Genomic DNA, 21,809 nt, shown 5'->3' with positions numbered 1-21,809 from the left:
ATGAAACTGTTGGAAGTAATTTGGCAATGAAATGGAACAAAATGATTAGAGACATTTCTGCCTCTCTTCCATATGTCAAACTGCCAACTCAAATAACATGGCATGAAGCAGAGAGAACACTCTCTGCCTGCGACAGGTTATGGTTTGCAGGAGCTAATGGAAACCCTGCCATCATTCATCTGAGGAAAAGGAACTCTTGAATATTAAAGCAATACTTTCCCAATGGGCAAATTAACTTCAGATAAAGTATTATGCTTGGCTGGGAGCAAACATCCCTCAGCACATATCTCAGCTTTGATATTCGGTTATAACTGTTTATCCAATATCTCACATCCTTTCTGACCAGGATGTACACCACGTTCTGAATTTAAAGAAACAATACTGATGGAGGTGGGACTGAAATTGTAGTGGAAACTGACAGTGATTAGGGCGTAAAAACTGACAGAACTGCAGATGCTGTGAATCAGAAAGAAAAAAATCAGAAGTTGCTGGAAAAGCTCTGACAGCATCTGTGAAATCAGAGTTAATGTTTTCTGTGTGAAATTTACTTGAGAGATCATCACTTGCAAACAATGAATAGGCCAGCTGCTCCTATACTGTGGCACCCCCACTTGGTGTCACAGCAACCGGGAATCGGGCAGTGAGAAATTGAGTCTAGATTAGAGTGGTACTGGAAAAGCACGGGAGGTCAGGCAGCATCCGAGGAGCAGGAGAATCGACATTTTGGGCGAAAGCCCTTCATCAGGAATGAATGAGAAATTGAATCAAGTTCAATCCCAATTCCTCGTATTTTATAATTTGGGAATTAACAAATCACAGAGTGGTTCTCTGAGCACTGTAGACACTGAATAGCTGTGGCAGCTTTAATCAGATTTACTGTAACATAGCTATAGATCTACGTAATACATCATAAGTTTCTCTAGGAGCTTCTCAGTGCAATGACGATAGAGACTGAATACCATTCAGCGACTCGGGGACAGCTGAGTCACTCAACGACTCAGGATTTTCATCACAGATTTTCAAACTGATATGGTGCAGTATTATACTGCTTCATTGCTCTTTTGTCCTGCTAGCATCTAGGACCCTGTTAATTTTCAAGTCTTAAAAAGTGTTTTTTTAGTTTGGTAAGCGCTGGACTAGAGTTTTGAGAGAGTGTGTTCATAGATGTTGTAAGGAAATTACTTGGCAGTACTGTATCGAAGGATAGTTATGAGTCACTGAAATGGAGTAGCAGTGTGATTCTACTCTAACAGTATTGCAGAGTACATATTGTAAAATATTTAGAAAACTATGGAGATTTACACAAGGAAGATTTATTGGTGCTCTGGTTAATATTCATCAAGCAACCATGACTACCAAAAACTAATTAACTAGCCATCTATTTTGTTAATATTGTAGACATGTCCAATGCAGCGTATGCATCATGGTGCCATAAATCTCAAGAGATGCACTCTAAACCAATTAGTTGTGTGAGATGTTTGGAGGCAAATATAAATGAAAGTATTTTCAGTAAAGTTGAAAATGACCTAATGACCAACAGGAATGAACTTAATATAACTGCTGTGTTTGGAGTTAACAGTGAGTTCAGAAACCCCGAGAAGTCAATAAATCAACAGTTGAAGTATTAGAAGTGACAAACAAGGTCTCCTTTACTGCTTTTACGTCATGAGGGTGTGTTTTCAAACAATGCAATGATGAAACAATGCAGCAAACCAAAGCCACAGATAGAGCAGCTGGTGATGGTGACTGGTTGGTACAGCTCTGATTCCCTGCTTTTGAGAATGCTTTGCTGTCAAGTCGAGTGATGACCCTCAAAGCCACACAGATAAATTTGTTTGGGTGGATGATTATGATTACAAGTCTATCTCAAATCTTTCTGAAGCAGTTAGCACACTCTTTCATATAGTGCTAAGCAATTTGCAGGACCTCTGTTACCTGCTTACTCTTGAAAAGCATTTTGTTCCTGCAACCTCTTATGTTTCTTCACGTCATCAATTATAATACCAAATAAAAGGCTATGACCATTGGGAATTGACAACTGATCCTGAGAATTGCTTATTTCATTAGTGGCAAAGGTAAAATCTTAAAAATCTCACAGTCCCAAAAGCCTCAAAGGAAGCTCAGAAGTGACTAGCCTCAAAGCAAAATAAGAGCGCAAAATGTCACCATTGCAGTAATTGCTACTCAAACCTTCAGCAGTTTTCAGACACACTGATTCCCCAATTCCATGTGTCTTAGCAGAACCTAGTTCCAGCTGTAAGTTATATTTCCCATTCTAACTTGCCCTGTTATCAATAAACAAAAATATGGGCAAGGAAGGTAGTGGTAGTGTTCCTGCACCCAATTTGGGTATAACATGTCCAAACAGGTGGTTTAAAAATAATTTTTGAGTATGAATAATGTGGAACACCATCACTCCAAACATATTTATATTAGCCACATGTATGCTCTGGGTCAAATTGCGAATTCAGGCATATTATTTTTATTATAAACACTGACAGCACTGTCCTCTGCTTCAATTTTCAAGATACTTAAGGACAATATTTGTTTTATTGTTCACTTGCTGTTGGAAGTTTGAACAGGATTTTTAAAACACATCAGCAGACTTTCTAGGCCATTTGTTGAGAAATAACTAAAGTTCTATCAACATTTATACTGGAAATTGTCCTCAGACTTCACCACAAAGTCAGAAGTCACACAATAACAGTTGTGTTTTCAAATAAACCTGTTGGACAAGCTTTCGGAGCGCTGCTCCTTCGTCAGATGAAAGCTTGTACTTCGAATTGACTTGCTGGATTATAACCAGAAGCTGTGAGACTTCTGACCTTGTCCACCCCAGTCCACCACTGGCACCTCTACATCATGTTCACTGCAAAGGAGAAAAGGTTTTCCTACTCTAACTCATTTGGAGACAACAAAAGGAAAGGAGTACTTGGTTAGGTAGATCTTGTGAGAAATACCTTTTGCTCTGCAGGAGGAGGGAATGAAACCCAAATAGCACAATACCAGATACTGGAGAAAAAGACAGTCAGGCAAATTGAGCATCTGCCCCTCTTCCACCCCAGTGCAGGTATAGGACAGACTACGTCCTGTGCACCTCTTCTATCAGAGTGTTCAGTGAAGCTGCATAACACCTCTGTCTCAGCGTCTGAGACATACTGAAATCTACCGCTGCCTGTTAGCTAGCAGACTACACTATTTCACTGCAGGTACCAGAAGCCCAATAGATAATGACTGTAAGAAAATCGTATGATGTCAGCCTTTGAGTGGCGAACCTGCAGGTGGCTGATTTAGCAAGTTCAGACAAGATCAAATCACAGTAATCAGAGATTTGGTCCAAAATTGCGAGCAAAAACTGTACTTGCACACTTGGTGCCTTATGAACACAGCACCAATTTACTAACTGAAATTTCACAAAAATTAATACCAATAAATGGATGAAAAATAAGCTCCAAGATTTTTATAGCATTGGATTATCGATCAAGCCTTATTTATGTCCTTCACAAAGGTCTTGAGAAAACGCTGGTAATTGCGACTTTGGGCAATGGAGTATAGCAAGTGATATTGATTCAGCTGTCCATTACACATTTCTCATGAGTTACATTCCTACTGCCTCATTATACTGTCTCCCAAAGTGACTCTCAGTGACCATTTCTCATCAAAATAAACCTGCAATAATAGAAAAGTCACATTCAAGCGTGCATATATATTTTGGTATGGAAGCAAATATAAATGGGAAAATGAAAACATAAATGTATAATCTGAAACAAAGGTTTGATGCAGAATATAACCTGATCCTGGAGACTCAGCAATGTCTTCACCAGCAGCTGCCCCTTCACATCTTCTAGTAACTGACTTTTTCGCTCTTCATCTCTTAATCTGGAAAACAGTGTGGAAGTTAATATTTGATCTGGTCTCTAACGTTCTATTATTATGCAGCACAAATCCTGTCAGAAAGGCACAAATCAGTGAAACCGTGGGCCGCGTAAAATGGTAAAGACCATCTCCTGAACCGAAACAATGGGAAAGTGACTGTAGTAATACATTGAGAGACTGTGGAAAACTGATGGGTTTCCAGATTGTTTTAACTGAATACAGAAAATAAATTTTCCAGCTAAATAAGTAACCAGACATAGCTTACTGGCTTCACCACAATGGTGTAAAAAAGTGCCAAAAATTTAAGTTACCAAAAGCAACAATGCATTGGAATGTGGAGTTCATTGCTACAAAAGTCAGGAAATGTTTACAGATTATACTTTAATGTAAATATATTTCATTTATAAAGAAGAAAACCTCAAATATCACTCAATAATATGCGACCTCAACAGTCACACATTACCTGGACTTGAAGAGGAGGTGAATTTAAACACTGTAATAGAGAGCTCTTATCAGTATGATGTCTATTAGATTGTAAATAAAGAATTTATAGGACTCACAAAAATAAGTGAGAGTTGTTGTTAGATAAGGATAAGATAGTGATAAAGCAGATATGGCAAAGGAGCAATCTTGCTAGATAGGGCAACCTCAAAAGTGCAAATCAGACTCCTATTGCTCAGAGAACCCATGGCAGATAGAAATTATGAAGGGACAACAATGCAGGCTTAAGTGTACAGAAATAGCACCATTCAGGGATACAGCTGTAGCAGCATAAAGCAAGATAGCATTGGTATTCATTCAAAGCACCTCAGGTACCGGTCAGTCTGTTCGATTATATCATGGGAATCTTCCTGCTTTAACATGGAGCTTGCTCTTTACAAGGTCCCTCACTGTTCAAAATGCTGCCTAATAGCATAAGTATGCAGTGGGCCTTCACCATGAACTAAGCCTCACCATTTGATACTATGGGGTTGTGGTATCTGAAATTGCACCATTGCCTCTTATTTTTTTGCAAATATTAATCTTTCAAATTATTCAGAATGTTTTTCTCTCCCTAGAAAACACAGGGTTGTTACCTCTGAGTCTCTGTGTCTATCAGTTCTTGATACTTGAACATGGCCTGCTGTAGACAGAGAAATATTTGACTGCTGCTTTGTGCAGTATCATCTTCAGTGGGGTATCTGCTCTCTGTCAACGTCCAGCTGTCCTGTTCTGTTAGCTCACTCTGCATAGCAAGCTCATGCTGTAGCATCGCTGAATGCAAACAGACGAGTTGTTCCAGCTTCTGCAGAAGGAAAAAGCAAGATACTATCAATCTTGGATCAACAGACAAAGACCATGTGTGAGGTCAGAAGAAACACTTTCTGTGGAAGTTCTGGAATGCCAGACACCCAAAACAACTCTCACAACCTAACTTTTAGGATATGATTCAACAGACTTATTTCTTAAAAATACACAAGCAGATCAACATTAAGAAAATAAGAGATTATCCAAAAATGAATTCTATACATTTGAGACAAAATGGTAAATAGAAAATATCCTAAAGATCAATTAGAAGTAAGGTTGCTGACTTATGCAATACCATTCATTAGAACTTCAGATTCTGATAAAGTGTCACACCTACAAAATGCAAAGGCAGTTTCCAAAGTTACAAGAGTTTTGAAATGTTTGTTAATTGCTCTTTTTGACTCATCCCTTCCATGAATGGAGATCCTGACATTTCTGATAGAGTGTTTACATACAGGAACAGAATAAAGCCATAAAATTGATTGATGACTCAGTCAGTGAATAGCTGAGTCATACAAACTAAGGCCGCCTCGGTTTGATTCCTGAGCTGTGCCGAATTACTTGAGGGCAAGAGGTCTTGTGGTGCAGGGGTAGTGGCCCTACCTCTCAGACAGAAGCTATGGATTCAGGTCCCATCCCAAGACACGAAGGCCAAAGGAGATCTAGTCATAACTTGGCCAACTGGGTTGACTATCAATTTGTAAATATTTCCAACGTACAACCAGGACAGGTGGTAAGAGCAGGAGAGGTTCCTGGTCAGCCCCCGATCAGCCCCCTGTGCTGGAAAGGAATAGGAGCTTCGATCATCACTAGCCATAACTCCAGGCTACCTTAAGCGTAAGCAGCTTGGCCTCATTCGGCAGTTGGGTCACTTGGCTGGATAACTGGTTGGGATCAGATTGATGGCAGCAGCTCAATGTTTGATTCCCATTCTAGCTGCAGTCGATTCAGGATCCATTTTCCTGTGCTGTCCATAGTGGATCTGTGGGTCAGGCCTGGCTTCTGGAATACTGTGTCCAGTTCTGGTCACCCAGTTATAAGGAGGATATTATCAGGCTGGAGAGGGTTCAGAAGAGATTTAACAGGATGTTGCCAGGAATGGAAGGTTTGAGTTATAAAGAAAGGCTGGATAGGCTGGCGATCTGTTAGGAGCTTATAAAATAATGAGAGGTATAGATACAGTTAATGGTAGATTTCTTTTCCCTGGGTAGGGGGATTTCAAGACTAGGGGGCACATTTTTAAGGTGAGAGGACAGAGATTTTAAAAGACATGAGGCGCAATTTTTTTTTTCACAGTGGGGTGGTTGAATGAATTTCCTGAGAAAGTCGTGGATGTGGGTACAATTACAACGTTTAAAAGACATTTGGATTGATACATGTTTCAGAAAGGTTAGGAGGGATATGGGCCAGGAGCAGGCAAGTGGGACTAGTTTAGTTTGGGATTATGCATGGCATGGACTGATTGGACCGAAGGATCGGTTTCCATGCTGTATGACTCGATGACTGTGTGGCCAGTGGCAAAAGGAAGGGTGCCTAGGCAGGGAAAAGAATTCCATTCATGATTCTGCTCCAGATTGCTTTTAAGTAAGCCACAGGATTGGACCCAATTGCGTTGAAATGGTTAGTCCTTATAGGCCACCCCAGAACCTCCCCTGACAGCACATCTCATTTAAAGCCCCACTTGTTCCCACCCACTACCATGAACGGTGACTCCAAATATCATCTTTAATTCCTCTGGCCCCATCAGTACAGTCTGCTCATGCCCACTAGTGTTTTGCACTGCTCTCCAGTTGAGGCCATGGTAGTAGTGACCATCCATCACCATTCCCCACCTCCCAGCATCCCAAGTCTCTCTTGCACTATTGGCTACACCCCCTTTATGTATCAAAATCTCTCCTTCATTATCCTTCTACCCTCCACATCCCAGGTTGCTGAATCCAATCCTGAACTTTCGGTGTCCCAGTTTGCTAAAACATTGGTGTCACAGAATCCCTACAGCGTGAACACAGGTCATTCAGCCCATCGAGTCCCACCCAGATATGCCCCCCTCCTACATTTCCCATGGCCAATCCACATAACCTGCACATCTTTGGATGGCGTGAGAAACCGGAGCACCCGGAGGAAACCCACAGAGATACGCGGAGAATGTGCAAACTCCACAGACAGTTGCCCGAGGCTGGAATCAAACCTGGGTTCCTGGTGCTGAGGCACTGTGTTGCCCATGTTGTTGGATACCCATGCATTATCCTCCAGGACTAACTGTGCTCCAATCCATAAAGTACTAGGAGAGTCAGCTCCGAATGATGACTGGTCAGATCCTTGATCTCTTATGTATCTCTACAACTGACAATCCGTTAAATCTGCTGGCTGGTTACAGTGGAGCTGCAGGGATGACTGTGGTCCACACTCCAGGTTATAGTGAGACAGCTCCCCTGACCCAGACTGCTCTAACTGGATGTCTAATTGAAACCAAGCCCCTCGATTGTCTGTGTCAGGATGTCATGAAAGGCAGCAGGTATCCTTGACTAGATTTAACACCATTCCCCTTCAACAATAATGCATAGCCATATGTTTGATGCATACGCAGACTAGTTGGCATGCAGTGTGAGATTAACATAGCACTGTACCATTCAGCAACATGTCCACTCACTCAAGCTGTCTGGTTTAGAGTCTGCACTCAACAGCAAGGCAAAACTGTGGGCCTTTAAAACGTGCGACTGAGGGAGAAAGGCCACCCAAAGGCAAGACAAGCCAAGGCAGAGATGCTGTGAGAATCCAGTTCGGCGCAAAGTGAGTGCGAGTTGAGAGAGTAAGCGTGCGAAGACAGAAATTGCTGGAAAAGCTCAGCAGGTCTGGCAGCATTTGTAAAGAGAAATCAGAGTTATAGTTTCAGATCTGGTGACCCTTCCCCAGAACCTATGGTAGCTAGGAAAATGTTGGTTTGGTAAGAGTAAACGTGCACCCTTGTCCAATCTATGAGCCGGATATCTATCTCTTGCAAAGTAGCTTTGCAGCAACCCTTCAAGGATACCTGCCAGTACACCCCAAAACGTAGCATGGCAGGTCTACTGCAAGTGAATCAGAGATGTGTCATGTTGGTGCAAAGAGGGTGCCACACGTTGGGTGAGAACATCCATGGGTGTAGGGTACATTTGGGTGCTGCCCATGGTGGTGCATTGAGATATTGGTACCCGGTATCCAAGATGGAGATCTGGGGAGCAAGAGACAATCTCTGCCTTTCATGTCAGGAATTCCTAGTGTCTAATCCTTGTTTTAGGTGGTAGAATAGAAGAGTGCCTATTAATGAGACAAGATTAAGCAACAGTGAGGGTGATAATGAGCAATAATCCCCAGGTATTCTAACCAGAACTTCATCAATAAACGCATCGACTTAGATCATATCTACCTTCCCTTGAAAAAAAGAATTGGAAATGATAGCACCCACCTTAAGAAACCAAGACTTATACATAGAGAGGCAGGACATACAACCAATGCTTCACCACAGACTCTCACTGATGTTACCTAGTATGGTGATGAAAAGTCTGAAAACAAACCTTCAAGCTCAGTGAGCTAACTGATCATCAACCTGAGCTACAAATCTTCTCAAAAATTGCTAATCCCCAGGTCATTTACTGCTCACTAGTGAGAAGCGCATGTCGATGTCCAGAAATTATATGAAAGTGCAATTTATTGCTCCCAAAGTCAAGAAAGGCCTTGCTTGATTCATCGGGTGATTCTCCCAAATTTCGCATCATAGCCCCACCATTTAGGGAAAGATTCCACCCGTAAAGTTTTCTGCACTGAATGTGGATTAAAGAATAAGAGAAAGGAAGGAGTGAGTGCAAAATGAACTACCAGAGGTTAAGAGATGGGTAGAAAAATTAAATGATGGAAAGAGGATTGAGATCAATAGTTGGAAGAAGAGAATGCAAGATAAACAGAGGGTGAATTTGGTGGCATGTGAGAGGTGAATAGGTTTGGAAATGGAAGATGAAGTTTAAAGAATGGAATCCAACTTTGTTGATTAATAAACTGAGTTTTCAAAAAAAGTTATATTATTGACAAGGTGTACAGTTCATTTCTTTTCTCTGTTTAGTTGCAGGGAGTTTAATGGAATACACTGTTATCAACAAGTGGAGCCTCCATGGTGTGAGATCAGAATGGAAAATTGTGCATTGAGCCCAAAATTTGAGTATGATATTTCTGATTATGTTATTCATTGCAGTTTACCATGAGTGAGAATTACTGGACACCCCGCTTCCAATGTGCACTAAATGGTTATGGATTGAATGTGAGCTTGCCTTGGGTGCACATTTTCAGAGCTTATATTTAAAACCTGTGCCTCTGGGAAACTTTATCATATTAAGGCTCAAGTTATTGTTGATATATAATTTGCTTGCTCTTAAACTTGGAAGATTTGTCATCCTTGACCTAGAAAATCTGTAGTTGAGGAAAGCAGCTTGTTAAGTTAAATAAAAGTTAAGCAGTTTGAATAAAATAAACCAGATTACTTCAGAGTATGGTCAGAAGGCCAAGCATATTACTAGTAAACAGTTAGTAAATTTATACTGGAAAAGTGATAAATTATAAATGTTTGAGTAATCTCCGGGCAAGTTTACAAAATCAAAAAATAGATTGCTTTAGTGGAAAACTTTGATAGGCTAATGGCTTTCTCTTGTCTAAAATTCTTCATGCGGTGTCTGGAGTTAGGCTTTCTAAACTGAGCTCCAGACCGCAAATTGGAGAACAACACCTTATCTTCCGCCTGGCCAACTTACAATCCGGAGGACTCAACATTGAGTTCTCCAATTTTAAATAACCTTCCTACCCATCATCCAACACCATCTCCAGTCCTGCCTTCTCCCTTCCCTTTCTCCAACTGACTCTTTCTTCCAGCTATCAACTGGATTCATTCCTCCCATCAAACAACCAGATCGTACCCTCTACCCGTATTTACCTATCACTACCTTATCATATCGCCTCTTCCCCCGCATAACCCTCCCAAACCTTTATCTGCAGCTCCCCCTACCCCCACCTCCAGTCCTGAAGAAGAGTTATTCCTGTAACATCAAGTTCTCCACTTCCTGATGCTGCCTGGCTTGCTGTGTTCCTCCAACCTCCTGCCTGTCTACTTTGGATTCCAGCATCTGCAGACTTTCAGTCTTCCCTAAAAGGGAGCATTCAACTCGTATTCAGAACCAGGGTGTACAGTGGCCTACATACTATTGCTCATGTTCCAACATAGTAGTTCTCTCAGGAAGGAAAAGGAGACTGGTAGTAAATCAGTGTGTATGCTCCCAATTCAAAAATGGCACCATTATCTATCCATGTAGTTGCACCCATGACATCATGCCAACATAACCTTATCTATATTTAAGATTTAAGAGTTAAAACTAGGGTAATTCAGCAACAATTCTAATCAGTCTGTAAATTTCCTTGATAGGAGAGTCCCTGATTTAAATGAGAAAATGATTGATTTGTTGTCAGACAATGTTTCACTGCATCTGCATACAGACCAGACTAATGAACTGTCACCAGAAGTGATTTACAAAGAAATTTACATACTGATTATAACTGCTGCTGCATTTTCCTAGATGTTACAATTGGTTTAAAAGTTAATGAAATAAACTGTTAGTCTGGTTACTGGATTCCTGCTTGGAACGTATTTCAGGGCAGCAAACATGGTGGTTTTTGTCATGTTTCGGTCATGTTTAACTCTTTCACCTTTGACACTTGTGGCTCCACCTAGTAATAACATTCCCATAGACGCATGGTCCATTAATGGGTGTCTTTCAAAGTGTCAGTTTGACTCAGAGTACCTTACAACCAAGTAACTGCTTTTAATACCACAAGACACTGCTGCCTCGCAGCGCCAAGGTCCCAGGTTCGATTCCAGCCTGTGAGGAGTTTGCACATCCTCCCCGTGTCTGCGTGGGTTTCCTCCAGGTGCTCTAGTTTCCTTCCACAGAACAAAGATATGCAGGCTTGGTGGATTGACCATGTTAAATTGCCCATAGGTGTTCAGGAAGGTGTAGGTTAGGTGCATTAGTCAGGGGAAATGTAAACGTAATAAGGTAGGGGAATGGGTCTGGGTGGGTTACTCTTCGGAGTGGACTTGTTGGGCCAAATGGCCTGTTTCCACATTGTAGGGATTCTATGATGATTGTATAAAGATGTAGAAGCAGAAGTAAGCCATTCATCCATCAAGCCTGTTCTGCCATTCAATGCAATCATGACTGATCAGTAATCCTCAACTTCACTTTCCTGCCTTCTCCCTGTTACGCTTGATTCTCTTACTAATTACAAGTCTGTCTATCTGTCTCAGTGCTGAATATACTTAAGAATCCAGCCTCGACATCTCTCCACCGTAAAGAAATCCTCAGGGTCATTATCCTCTGTGAGAAGAAATTCCTCCTCATCTCTGATTTAAATGTGCAACCTTTTACTCTGGGGTTATGTGCTATGGTCCGAGACGCTTTTCCAAGGGGAAACAACTTTTCCACATTTACCCTGCCAATTCCCCTTAGAATCTTCTACGCTTCAGTAATGTTGCGTTTCATTCTTCTGTATCCCAGTGAACACAGGCCAAATCTACTCAATTTCTCATAAGAAAGTCCCTCCATACTTGATATCAGCACGTTATGGACTCTCTCCAATGTAATATAACTTTCCTTAGATAAAGGGCTCAAAACTGTTCACAGTATTCTGGCAGAGGCCTGACAGGTGTCTTTTATCATTTCAGCAAAAGCTCCCTATTCTTATATTCCAACCCATTTGAAATAAAGTCCAACATTCCATTTGCCTTCCACATTACTTGTTGAGCTTGGATGCTAGGTTTTTGTGGTTCATGGATGAAGACTCTCTCTGCTATGTAGCTTTCTGAAGTTTTTTTGCATTTGAATAGTATTCAGCTCCTCCATTCTTTGTGTCCAATTCCATAACCTCACATTGCCCCACATGAAATTCAATTTGCCAAGTTTTTGCTCAATCTGCCAATATCCTTCTGCAGACTGTTTAGCTTAAGGTGGGTGATGTCATTTCCAGTTTTTTTTCCCCCAAAGGTAGGTAGCTAGGGTCTAACTTGATGTGTTTATTGATGGAGTTCTGGTTAGAATGCAAAGCCTCTAAGAATTCTCATAAGTGTCTTTGTTTCGCCTGTCCTAGGATATGTGTGTTATCCCAGTCAAAATGGTGTCTTTCTTTGTCTGTATGTAGAGAAACTAGGGAGAGTGGGTCACCCATGGCACCTTGAGCATAGTTAATCAATTTGAATCCACCTTAATGTAGGTAGTTGGCAACTGTTGTTTCCATCACCATCCTCCACATCTTGAATGCCATGAACATGGTCCTTCCTCCACATCTTCATTACCATGAACACGTCCCATTCTCCACATCTTCACTACCATGAACACGTCCCATACTCCACATCTTCATTACCATAAACACGGCCAATCCTCCACATCTTCATTACCATGAACACGACTCATACTCCACACCTTCAACACCATGAACATGGCCCACCCTCCACATCTTCATTACCATGAAGAAGGCCTCTAGAACAGTTGGACTCTATTGCCGTTTCTTACCAATGACCTAAATAACCTGAGGATAAGATGCTATCGGTTGTTGATTCTAAGATTCCGAATCACCCTCACTCAATCCATTGATTGGAACTTTGCTGTGCTGCTGAGAGGCAAGAATATCAGCTTGACACTCTTGATACCAGTGATGTTGGGTAGCGCAGGGCAGTTGGTCTGTAATGATGATAATCTTCCTTTTCTGCCATTGATACATTTTGTCCACTTTCTTGATCAAATTTCAAAAATGCTGCAGGTCGTCCTGGTGGGTTCATCACAGTGTGGACAGTGCTTCGGCATCTTAAGATCATCACGGTTGCATTGACTTCCCCCTCACAAGAAATGGGAGCCTTTTAGCACTGACCTTAGTGTCATGTTTCTTGTTTCACTTTCCACCATGACACTTTTCACCTATAAATATCAAAGAGCAATCTTGCAAAAGTCCAGTTTCATCTGGGATTAAGATATTTATTGGTACACACTCAATCAGGATGTGCATGAGGTCATTTTGCTTTCAATCATCTGTCAGTGCTGCCATAAGTGACATACCCTCATTTTTTACCACACAGATGACAATGCCATGCTTCATCTTGAATGGGTCCAGCCATCCATCGCTGCAGATAAATTCCTTGTTATCCAGGCTCTTTGCAACTCCCCTTTTCCCGGAGGATTGGACTGGAGATGGGAACATTGTCTGCTCAAGCTGCCATGAACCACATGAGTAGTGCTTCTTCAAACTTCAGAAAGGCAGCCATTCTCGTTCTCTTCCTTGCTAGAGAAGGTGTCTGCTTGTTGAATTGTTCCAAAATGTTACCGCTATGCTTTAGAATAGTTGGTAAACTGGATGATGGAATGTTTAACTCATTAATGAAAGCTGCTTCTCGCTTTGCACCACCATCTTCCACTTGTACCAACTTCACTCCCTTTCTGCTCGGCAACACTTCTAACTTTATCACAGGTTTAGCCATTCATACAGAGGTTTTGATGTACTTTCACTGGGAGATCTTGATGTCAAATGATGGCTTAGGAAGAGCTGGGTGATTTTGTGCTCTACCATGATCAAATTCCATTCTGGTTGGTTGCTTCGGTGATATGAAAACTTGCACAAGTTTGACTGATCTGCAGTTACCAGTCAAACCTTCGATTTATTGCAGACATCCTTTTACTATATTTGCTGTTCTGCCAGTGTGAATGGTTGACAACTTGAATACAAGCGAATTCCAGATTATCTGAATTTGACTCATCGCAACTCCATTGTGGATTTTTGTAAGGGAATATTTACAACTTCAAGTAGCAACTGTATTGAAATACATTTCTGTTGTATTTATTGACTTTGGTATTAAATAAACCATGTGTAAAATTACTACTATCTATATTACAATGAATGTGGTCACTAAAGATTCAAACTAAATTTAAACAAACATTATGAGTAGAATCTCAATTAATTCACCAAGACATAAAGGAGCAAGTTGTTGAAATTTATTGACAAAATACTTATTTTCTTCAATCTTGTTTCGTGTATTGTTACCAACAAACTACTGAACAAATTATGCAAAGGAATTTCATTTAGCATTGCGTGTTAATCCTACTTTCACCTGCTCAAATTGTTCCTACTGTTATCTATGGTAGTGACAAAACCATACCCCACTTCAACGCTGCACAGCACAACACCCTCCCTTCACTACAATATAATTTCAGAAGGACCGAGTCCAAAGGCCTGATTTTATTCAGGATGTGACTGTTACATAATTGGGGATGAAGAGGGAGTTTTTGAGCACAGGTAGAAGAATTCAGGGGAGGGGCTCTTGTGGTGCAGTGGTAGCGTCCTTACTTCTGAGACAGAGGCCTGGGTTCAAGTGCTTCAGAGATAAAATCTCTGAACAAGCTGATTATAAAATACCTGGACAAGCTCAGGATGAAGGGCTTATGCCCGAAACATCAATTCTCCTGCTCCTCGGATGCTACCTGACCAGCTGTTCTTTTCCAGCACCACGCTCTTCAAGTTCAGGAAAGCCCAGGCCAGCTAGTAGTGAGCTTTGGGATACAACTGACCTTAAATTCTGCAGATACCTTACACACAACCTTCCTGAAGCAAGCTTGCTTCATGGTTATTGAGGTCATGGATACATCCCAGCATACATCATGGTTATTGAGGGCATGGGTACATCCCAGCATACATAAACACTGCTGCTAGTACACGTCTGTGGGTAGGTGAGAATGGAAATGGGAGGAAGCAGGGAATTGTATAACAGCAGGGAACATCCAAAGATTAATCCTTAGCCAGATACATAATGAAGAGGGGAATGAAGGGAAGAAGGGGGCGTGCTGTGAAGATTGTAGTCATGGACAGACATCTGAGCAATGTGAGTCCAAAGATCTCTCGTGGGATTCCAAGCAGCATAACTAAGCTCAAAAGGAAACATTAAAGAAATGTAAAAACAACTTCCCTGGGATTTCATTGTCCCTAGATCCAATGCATTCTGTGTGAAACATTCTGAGCTTAAAATCCCATTGGAGTGATGCCATCCACCCAGACCATTGAATATTTATACTGATTTTTGTCAATGCATGAAGGACACCCCCACTCATTTCGCTGTGCTTAGCACTTCAAACCAAGAAGAAATAAGAAGGCAGTGCCCAGTGAAGGTAAGGACATCTCCCACAATCTAACTTTACACAGAACCCACTCTTGTCAGAAACTCACTTTCCCCAACACTCAGTCAACCAAGTTTTTGCAAAGTTAAGTTTTATAATAATAATAATAATATTTTTTAAAAATACATAAAAGGCAACATTCACATTTTGGAAATGCACGACAGTCATTCAAAAAGGGTTACAATAGAAGGGTTAAAATAAGCATATATAATCTGAATGAGAAGAGAGAAAATTAGGTTTCATCTTAATGTATAATTCTCTTAAATAACACTCACGCAAACATGCTCCTGAACAATCCGGGCACACTCAGACTGGGGCACTGACCCTGCTGTGCTTAGTTCGTCTAACAGCAGTGCCTGAAGGTTGAGAACAGCAGCATGAATCTCTAGGGCGCTGACTTGCTTCTCAGCTTTGCAAAACTGAATTGAAGCCATGCAGACTCCTAGGCTTTCTTCCAGATCCTTCATCTGATTAGCTCTCTGCTGTAGCAGCTCAGCATGGACCTGGAACGACATTGAGCCAGCATCGTATTGTGACATTCACAGCAAATAAGAACTCCAGAATAAAAATGCAAGTCACTGGCAGCGTTAAGTACAGCCGTTATTTGGAGCATTTTAGGAGAAGAAATCATGTAAAAGGTGAACTTTTGTCTTTAACGTCACTCAGTCTGCAGTTAACCTCAAATCATAGTACATATTAGAAGCACTAAGCAGACTTACAATCAATTATAAATGCTTGATGAAGGGGCATTTTGTAGTACATTCTAAAACTTTAAATATATACAAAATAAACTTAATTCTAATCTTTAGATCAAAACTTACAAAGAAGAGAGACAAGAGTAAACAACAGAATGCTGGTTGAATAAGAGAAACATTGGGTAATGCATATTTATTCAACCAAACTGCTGTCAAAAATTAAAAACTCTGTGACTCTAACAAGCATAGAAAATTAAACGCTAAGTTAAGTAAACAAGTTTGTCATACATTTATCTGACAATAGACAATAGATGCAGGAGTAGGCCATTCGGCCCTTTGAGCCAGTACCACCATCCGTTATCATGGCTGATCATCCACAATCAGTATCCTGTTCCTGCCTTATCCCCATAACCCTTGATTCCACTATCTTTAAGAGTTCTATCCATCTCTTTCTTGAAAGTATCCAGAGACTTAGCCTTCACTGCCTTCTGGGGCAGAGCATTCCATATATCCATCACTCTGACTGCAGAAAAGTTCTTCTGTATCTTGCAGCACTCCTTTTCTCAAACCTGCCAAGTAAATAATTTTGGGAACTTGGTGTTCAACATCAGTTTTTGAAGAAACAAAGGCCTCCATTTTAAATACCTGCTCGTGTCCGAAAAAACATGACAGTTCTGGTGGGTGGGTGGGTGGGAACCTGACAATAGTCTAAACCTATTCCCTCCACAATAAATTGTAAAGTGCATAACGCAGGACTCAGTCAAGAATCCCACAAAAGGTTGGTGGGGCCTAATCACCAAAGTAGGGTTGCAGCCTGACTCAGAGAAAAATAAGTTTATGACATTCTTAAGAGAAAGTAATGGGAGGCACAACTTGTATAATTCCTGCCAGATGAAGTGAGGAAGGACCTATTAAGATATGCACCACTTTCAACACTCCTTGGAGGGTGAGGGGGCAGATGAAATATTTAGATTGCAACACACGGCAGCACAGTGGTTAGCACTGCTGCCTTACAGCGCCAGAGACCCGGGTTCAATTCCCGCCTCAGGCAACTGTCTGTGTGGAGTTTGCACATTCTCCCCGTGTCGGCGTGGGTTTCCTCCAGGTGCTCCGGTTTCCTCCCACAGTCCAAAAAAATGTGCAGGTTAGGTGAATTGGCCATGCTAAATTGCCCATAGTGTGAGGTGAAGGGGTAAATGTAGGGGAATGGGTCTGGGTCGGTTGCTCTTTGGAGGGTTGGTGTGGACTTGTTGGGCCAAAGGGCCTGTTTCCACACTGTAAGTAATCTAAAAAAAAATGTCCTTCCAAGTCTGCCATATACACATGATCTCTACCATGAAACACATATACTATAGGTAGACATCTTAACTTTACCTCAATAAAGTCCCTATGTTCAACAAACTGCTGGTTGTACATGTGAAGTATTGTGTTAGAAGTGGGATTGAGGTGAGTGCTGCAGAGCTGTAAGAAAGCAAAACCAAATACAGGGAGGTACAGGTACATATGGAGCTGTGAGCTGCCAGCAAAACAAAAACAGAGATCAACAAGGCAAGCCACAGTTAAACTATCAGTTGAAAGAACATGTCTTCAGCTTTTCCCATACTGGTCCTGTTCAAATGACAGGGGATAATGTACAAAATTGGAATTTCTTCCACACATGATGGCAGAGTTTTGAAATAGCAGTAGATTTACTGTGCCAGCCAGAACTGTTACAAGTGACTACACTTTCATCACAATTGGGATCAGACTGTTTCCAAATATATTCCACTCTAAACCTTAAACTTTAAAAGCTTTGAAGGCATACTTTGAGCGCCAAGTTAACATTACAAATGAATGGGTCGTATCCAATATTTGGGGTGAAAGAGAAAGAGTCCATAGATCAAAATATAATGTCATTAAGTCAGTTCACAGAAATCTGCCAATTTTCAGAATTAAAGGATAATCTAATTAAAGACAGGATTGTATGAGGCACATGGGACCCAGCTAGTGAAAGAAGAGAAATATATATGCAGGAGATTGACATGTGCGGAAATCAATCAGCAGCTTGAACACATTTGTGGCAGAGCAAACTAATCTTGCATTTTGCTGAAAAACCCTCCAGGCACAAAGAGAAGAATAATCATGGACAAGGGGTAGGATAGAAATACTGCAGAAAACATCATGCAATGGCAAAGACATGTCCAGTCTGGGCAAAGCAATGTTCTCACTTCAAGAATCTGAATCAATTTGTGCACAAGGGTCAGGCTAAAATGAACAACAAACAGATACATATGGTCACTATAGAACCCTTGGCTTTGGGTTCTGATGAATCATTATACACCCTACACCAAACTGATTCAGTTAAGTCAATAGGTGAGACATGATTTGTGACTGTTGGAATAAGAACTGCAGAGGAGAACGTCAGCTCAACATAAAATATCAGTAGACTCTACTGTTTCATGAAATGTCATGACCTTATCAGACCTGTGGTAAGTGGCTCAACATCACAATCCAAAAATGAAGCCCTTGGAAGTAAGCTGAAGACTATTTTGACAAGACTGCTGAACCACTGCCAGTGTTAAGTATCAGGGAAATGGTCAGGGTACAAACCTTCAATGCTCTCAACAAGTCAGTCAAAGTGGCAGCTTGGGACCTGCAACTGTTACTTCGATCTTACACCGTAGAAGTGAATGACCACATATATCGTTAACAACCACAGGCACATGCACCCAACAGGAGAAGTTGCTCGTGAGCTGCAGGTGGCTGATCAGGAAGAAGTGAATGTACCACTTGCATAGATCACACATCAACCATCAGAGCCAGAGGTTGTCAGCTATCCGCCAACTGATGCCCCAGCAAGAAGAAATGGCACTCCCTGTTGATACAATATTACTGAGATGAACAGCCAATGACAATATGTACCAAAGCACACATGCCAATAAAGAGACCAGATGATTTAAGGACTGTGCATGCAATGAATGTGCATAGTCTGATGGGAACAATGAACTGTTAAGGCATGAGAACATTCATGTAAATAGTTGGTAACTCGGGTAACTTGAAACGAATATAAATGTATGCAATTTTGCTTTGTATATAAAGGGGATCTTTGTATTGCAATGTAATCATATAAAAATCTCCCTTTTGGTCTGTGGTTATGAGATCTCTAACATAAGGCACACACACTGTAGACAAAGTTAAAAATCACACAACACCAGGTTATAGTCCAACAGGTTTAATTGGAAGCACACTAGCTTTCGGAGTGACGCTCCTTCATCAGGTGATTGTCACCTGATGAAGGAGCGTCGCTCCGAAAGCTAGTGTGCTTCCAATTAAACCTGTTGGACGATAACCTGGTGTTGTGTGATTTTTAACTTTGTACACCCCAGTCCAACACCGGCATCTCCAAATCATGACACTGTAGACAGACACACTGACTTCACTTCAATAGAGTCCTCCTGTTGAACACCCAGACATTATATGTACATTCATGGACTCAAGCATAATTAGTTACATTATTTGTAGGCAGCATGGTGACTCAATGGTTAGCACTGCTGTCTCACAGCATTAGGGACCCAGGTTCAATTCCACCCTTCAATGACTGTCTATGTGAAGTTTGCACATTCTCCCTATGTCTGTGTGGGTTTCCTCTGGGTGCTCTGATTTCCTCCCACCATCCAAAGCTGTGCAGATTAGGTGGCTTAGCCATGGGAAATGTACGGTTACAGGGATGGGGTAGGGGGTTTGGTCTGGGTGAAATGATCTTCAAAGGGTCAATGTGGACCCAATGGGCCAAATGGCCTATTTCCACACTTTAGGGATTTTATGATTAAGTAGTAGCTCTTTACATGGCCAGAGATATAGGCTAAATAACAGAAGAGCAAATTCTTTGAAAGCTCAAAAATTGACTCGAATGCAGTGAGATCCTATGACAAACTCCAGAACCACAACTTGAACGCCAAACTCTATTTCTTGTCCCACTTTAAAACTGGGACTTCTGTGTTTTGTTAGAACACACAAAGTGCTACCCCTCAAGATGTATCTTGTTACTGGCAGCTCACACTATAGATGGTCCCATGAGAATTACTGCACCCACATTTATACTCCCAACAACAGAAACAGCTGGAAGTAATTCCAGCAGAGAGCCAACTAATCCTAAAATGCTCCAATCCTTTGAATTTTGCAAGACATACCGAAATGCAAAACTGGAGGCAGTGTAACTTTATGCAGAAATATTATGGCTGCACCGAAAAAAAAACTTTAATGGGATTTAAAACTATGGAAATCATGGATCCAAACTAAGCCCCAGACTGGTCTGCTCTCACCTCCATCATAAGTTGGGATGGCTTATCCCCTACTGTCCTATTAGAATATGGAGGTTTGTTGTCTCAACATGACCGTCTGAGATAAAGGAAGTCCTCCTGGTGAAATAAGTGGGATATTAAGTTTTAGAGTCAAACTGCCAAATTTATCCAGTGGCAAATAAACAATCTCACAAGCAATATATCTGCAAGGCTTCTATTTTTCAATATGAGTAACATTGTAACCTCAAGGCATTCATGAGATGTATTGTTTCATTAAATTTGTTCCATTATGTTGATGGGTGAATTGTCGCATTTGAGCTGAAAATAGCATTACCGTACCAGGGCTGGGACTACCCTCAGCGTGTGCCATATATCTATCAGCAAAACCATAAGACAAGAGTTTTCAGGAATGCTTTGTGGGTCTAATAATTTGAAGCATACTTCCTTCTTAATTGGATTTATGAATTATTTCCCTCATGCCCCATTTCAGACATTTGCAGGATTTGTCATAACCATCAGTGGAACAGTGGACAGATGAAGGGCACAGGGAAATGGCTTTTCACACCCATTCAATAACTCATGACAAAACCTGTCAGATACAAGAAGCAGCTTCCTGCATAACCTACTCGGTTTTAGCAGTTGTGCTAAAAATAAGTTAACAGCAGAAGAATCAAATCCAAGAACAATAGAATTAATTTTAAAAGGTAGGCAGTGAGAGACACGTAGACACTTAATATTTGTGCAACAATTGTATGAGTAATAACAGGGGCAAGCTCAGGCATTTTCTGAAACAAAAACAGAAACTGCTGGGAAAAAAAAAACTAAACAGAAAAGCAAAACAACTGCAGATGCTGGAAATCAGAAACAAAAACAGAAATTGCTAGGAAAACACAGCAGATCTGGCAGCATCTGTAAGAGAAAGCAGAGTTAACATTTTGGGTAAATTGATCCTGTTCTGAGGTCTGAGGGGTCAGGAGGTTCTGAAGAAGGGTCACAGCACACAAAATGTTAACTCTGATTTCTTTTAACAGATGCTGCCAGAACTGCCGAGTTCCTGCTTCAGATTTAGAGGACTTCAAATTTCCTAAAATGCAGTTATTCACTCCTCTAAATCTTCAGTAATATTCACTCCCATCAATTGGAATCTATCTACATAATAGGGGAGGTATTCTGAGTTCTGATCTGCAGTGGCATATCTCACCTGTCACTGGAAATTGCAGGCAATCTGCCTAAATACTAACGATGGCAAGAACGTGGATAACCTACTCTGACTACTATTTGGTCAATACAAAGACATTTCCTGTGGCCATACCGTGAATCATTTTTAATTATACAAAAAGGAAGTGAAAATTGACTACATATACAAGAATATGAAAACGAGCATATTCAGTTTCCTTTACTCTATTTTTTATATACCAGCAAGTCTTATTAACCTACTG

General features: G+C 41.0%; 1 protein-coding gene across 1 annotated transcript in view; it reads right to left on the bottom strand.

The window, feature by feature from the left end:
* Window positions 1–21,809, bottom strand: part of LOC122539417 (limbin-like) — a 173,184-nt gene that overhangs the window by 25,137 nt on the left and 126,238 nt on the right. The window contains exons 17-19 of the mRNA XM_043674234.1: window positions 15,671–15,898; window positions 4,953–5,161; window positions 3,792–3,879 (exon numbers count right to left, since the gene is read on the bottom strand). Of these exons, the coding sequence (XP_043530169.1) occupies window positions 3,792–3,879; window positions 4,953–5,161; window positions 15,671–15,898 (525 nt within the window). The remainder of the gene's footprint in view (window positions 1–3,791; window positions 3,880–4,952; window positions 5,162–15,670; window positions 15,899–21,809) is intronic.

This window comes from Chiloscyllium plagiosum, chromosome 32 (assembly GCF_004010195.1).
Source record: "Chiloscyllium plagiosum isolate BGI_BamShark_2017 chromosome 32, ASM401019v2, whole genome shotgun sequence".
Taxonomy (NCBI): domain Eukaryota; kingdom Metazoa; phylum Chordata; class Chondrichthyes; order Orectolobiformes; family Hemiscylliidae; genus Chiloscyllium; species Chiloscyllium plagiosum.
The sequence above is the reverse complement of the archived record's forward strand: the minus strand, read 5'-3'. Positions and strand labels throughout refer to the sequence as shown.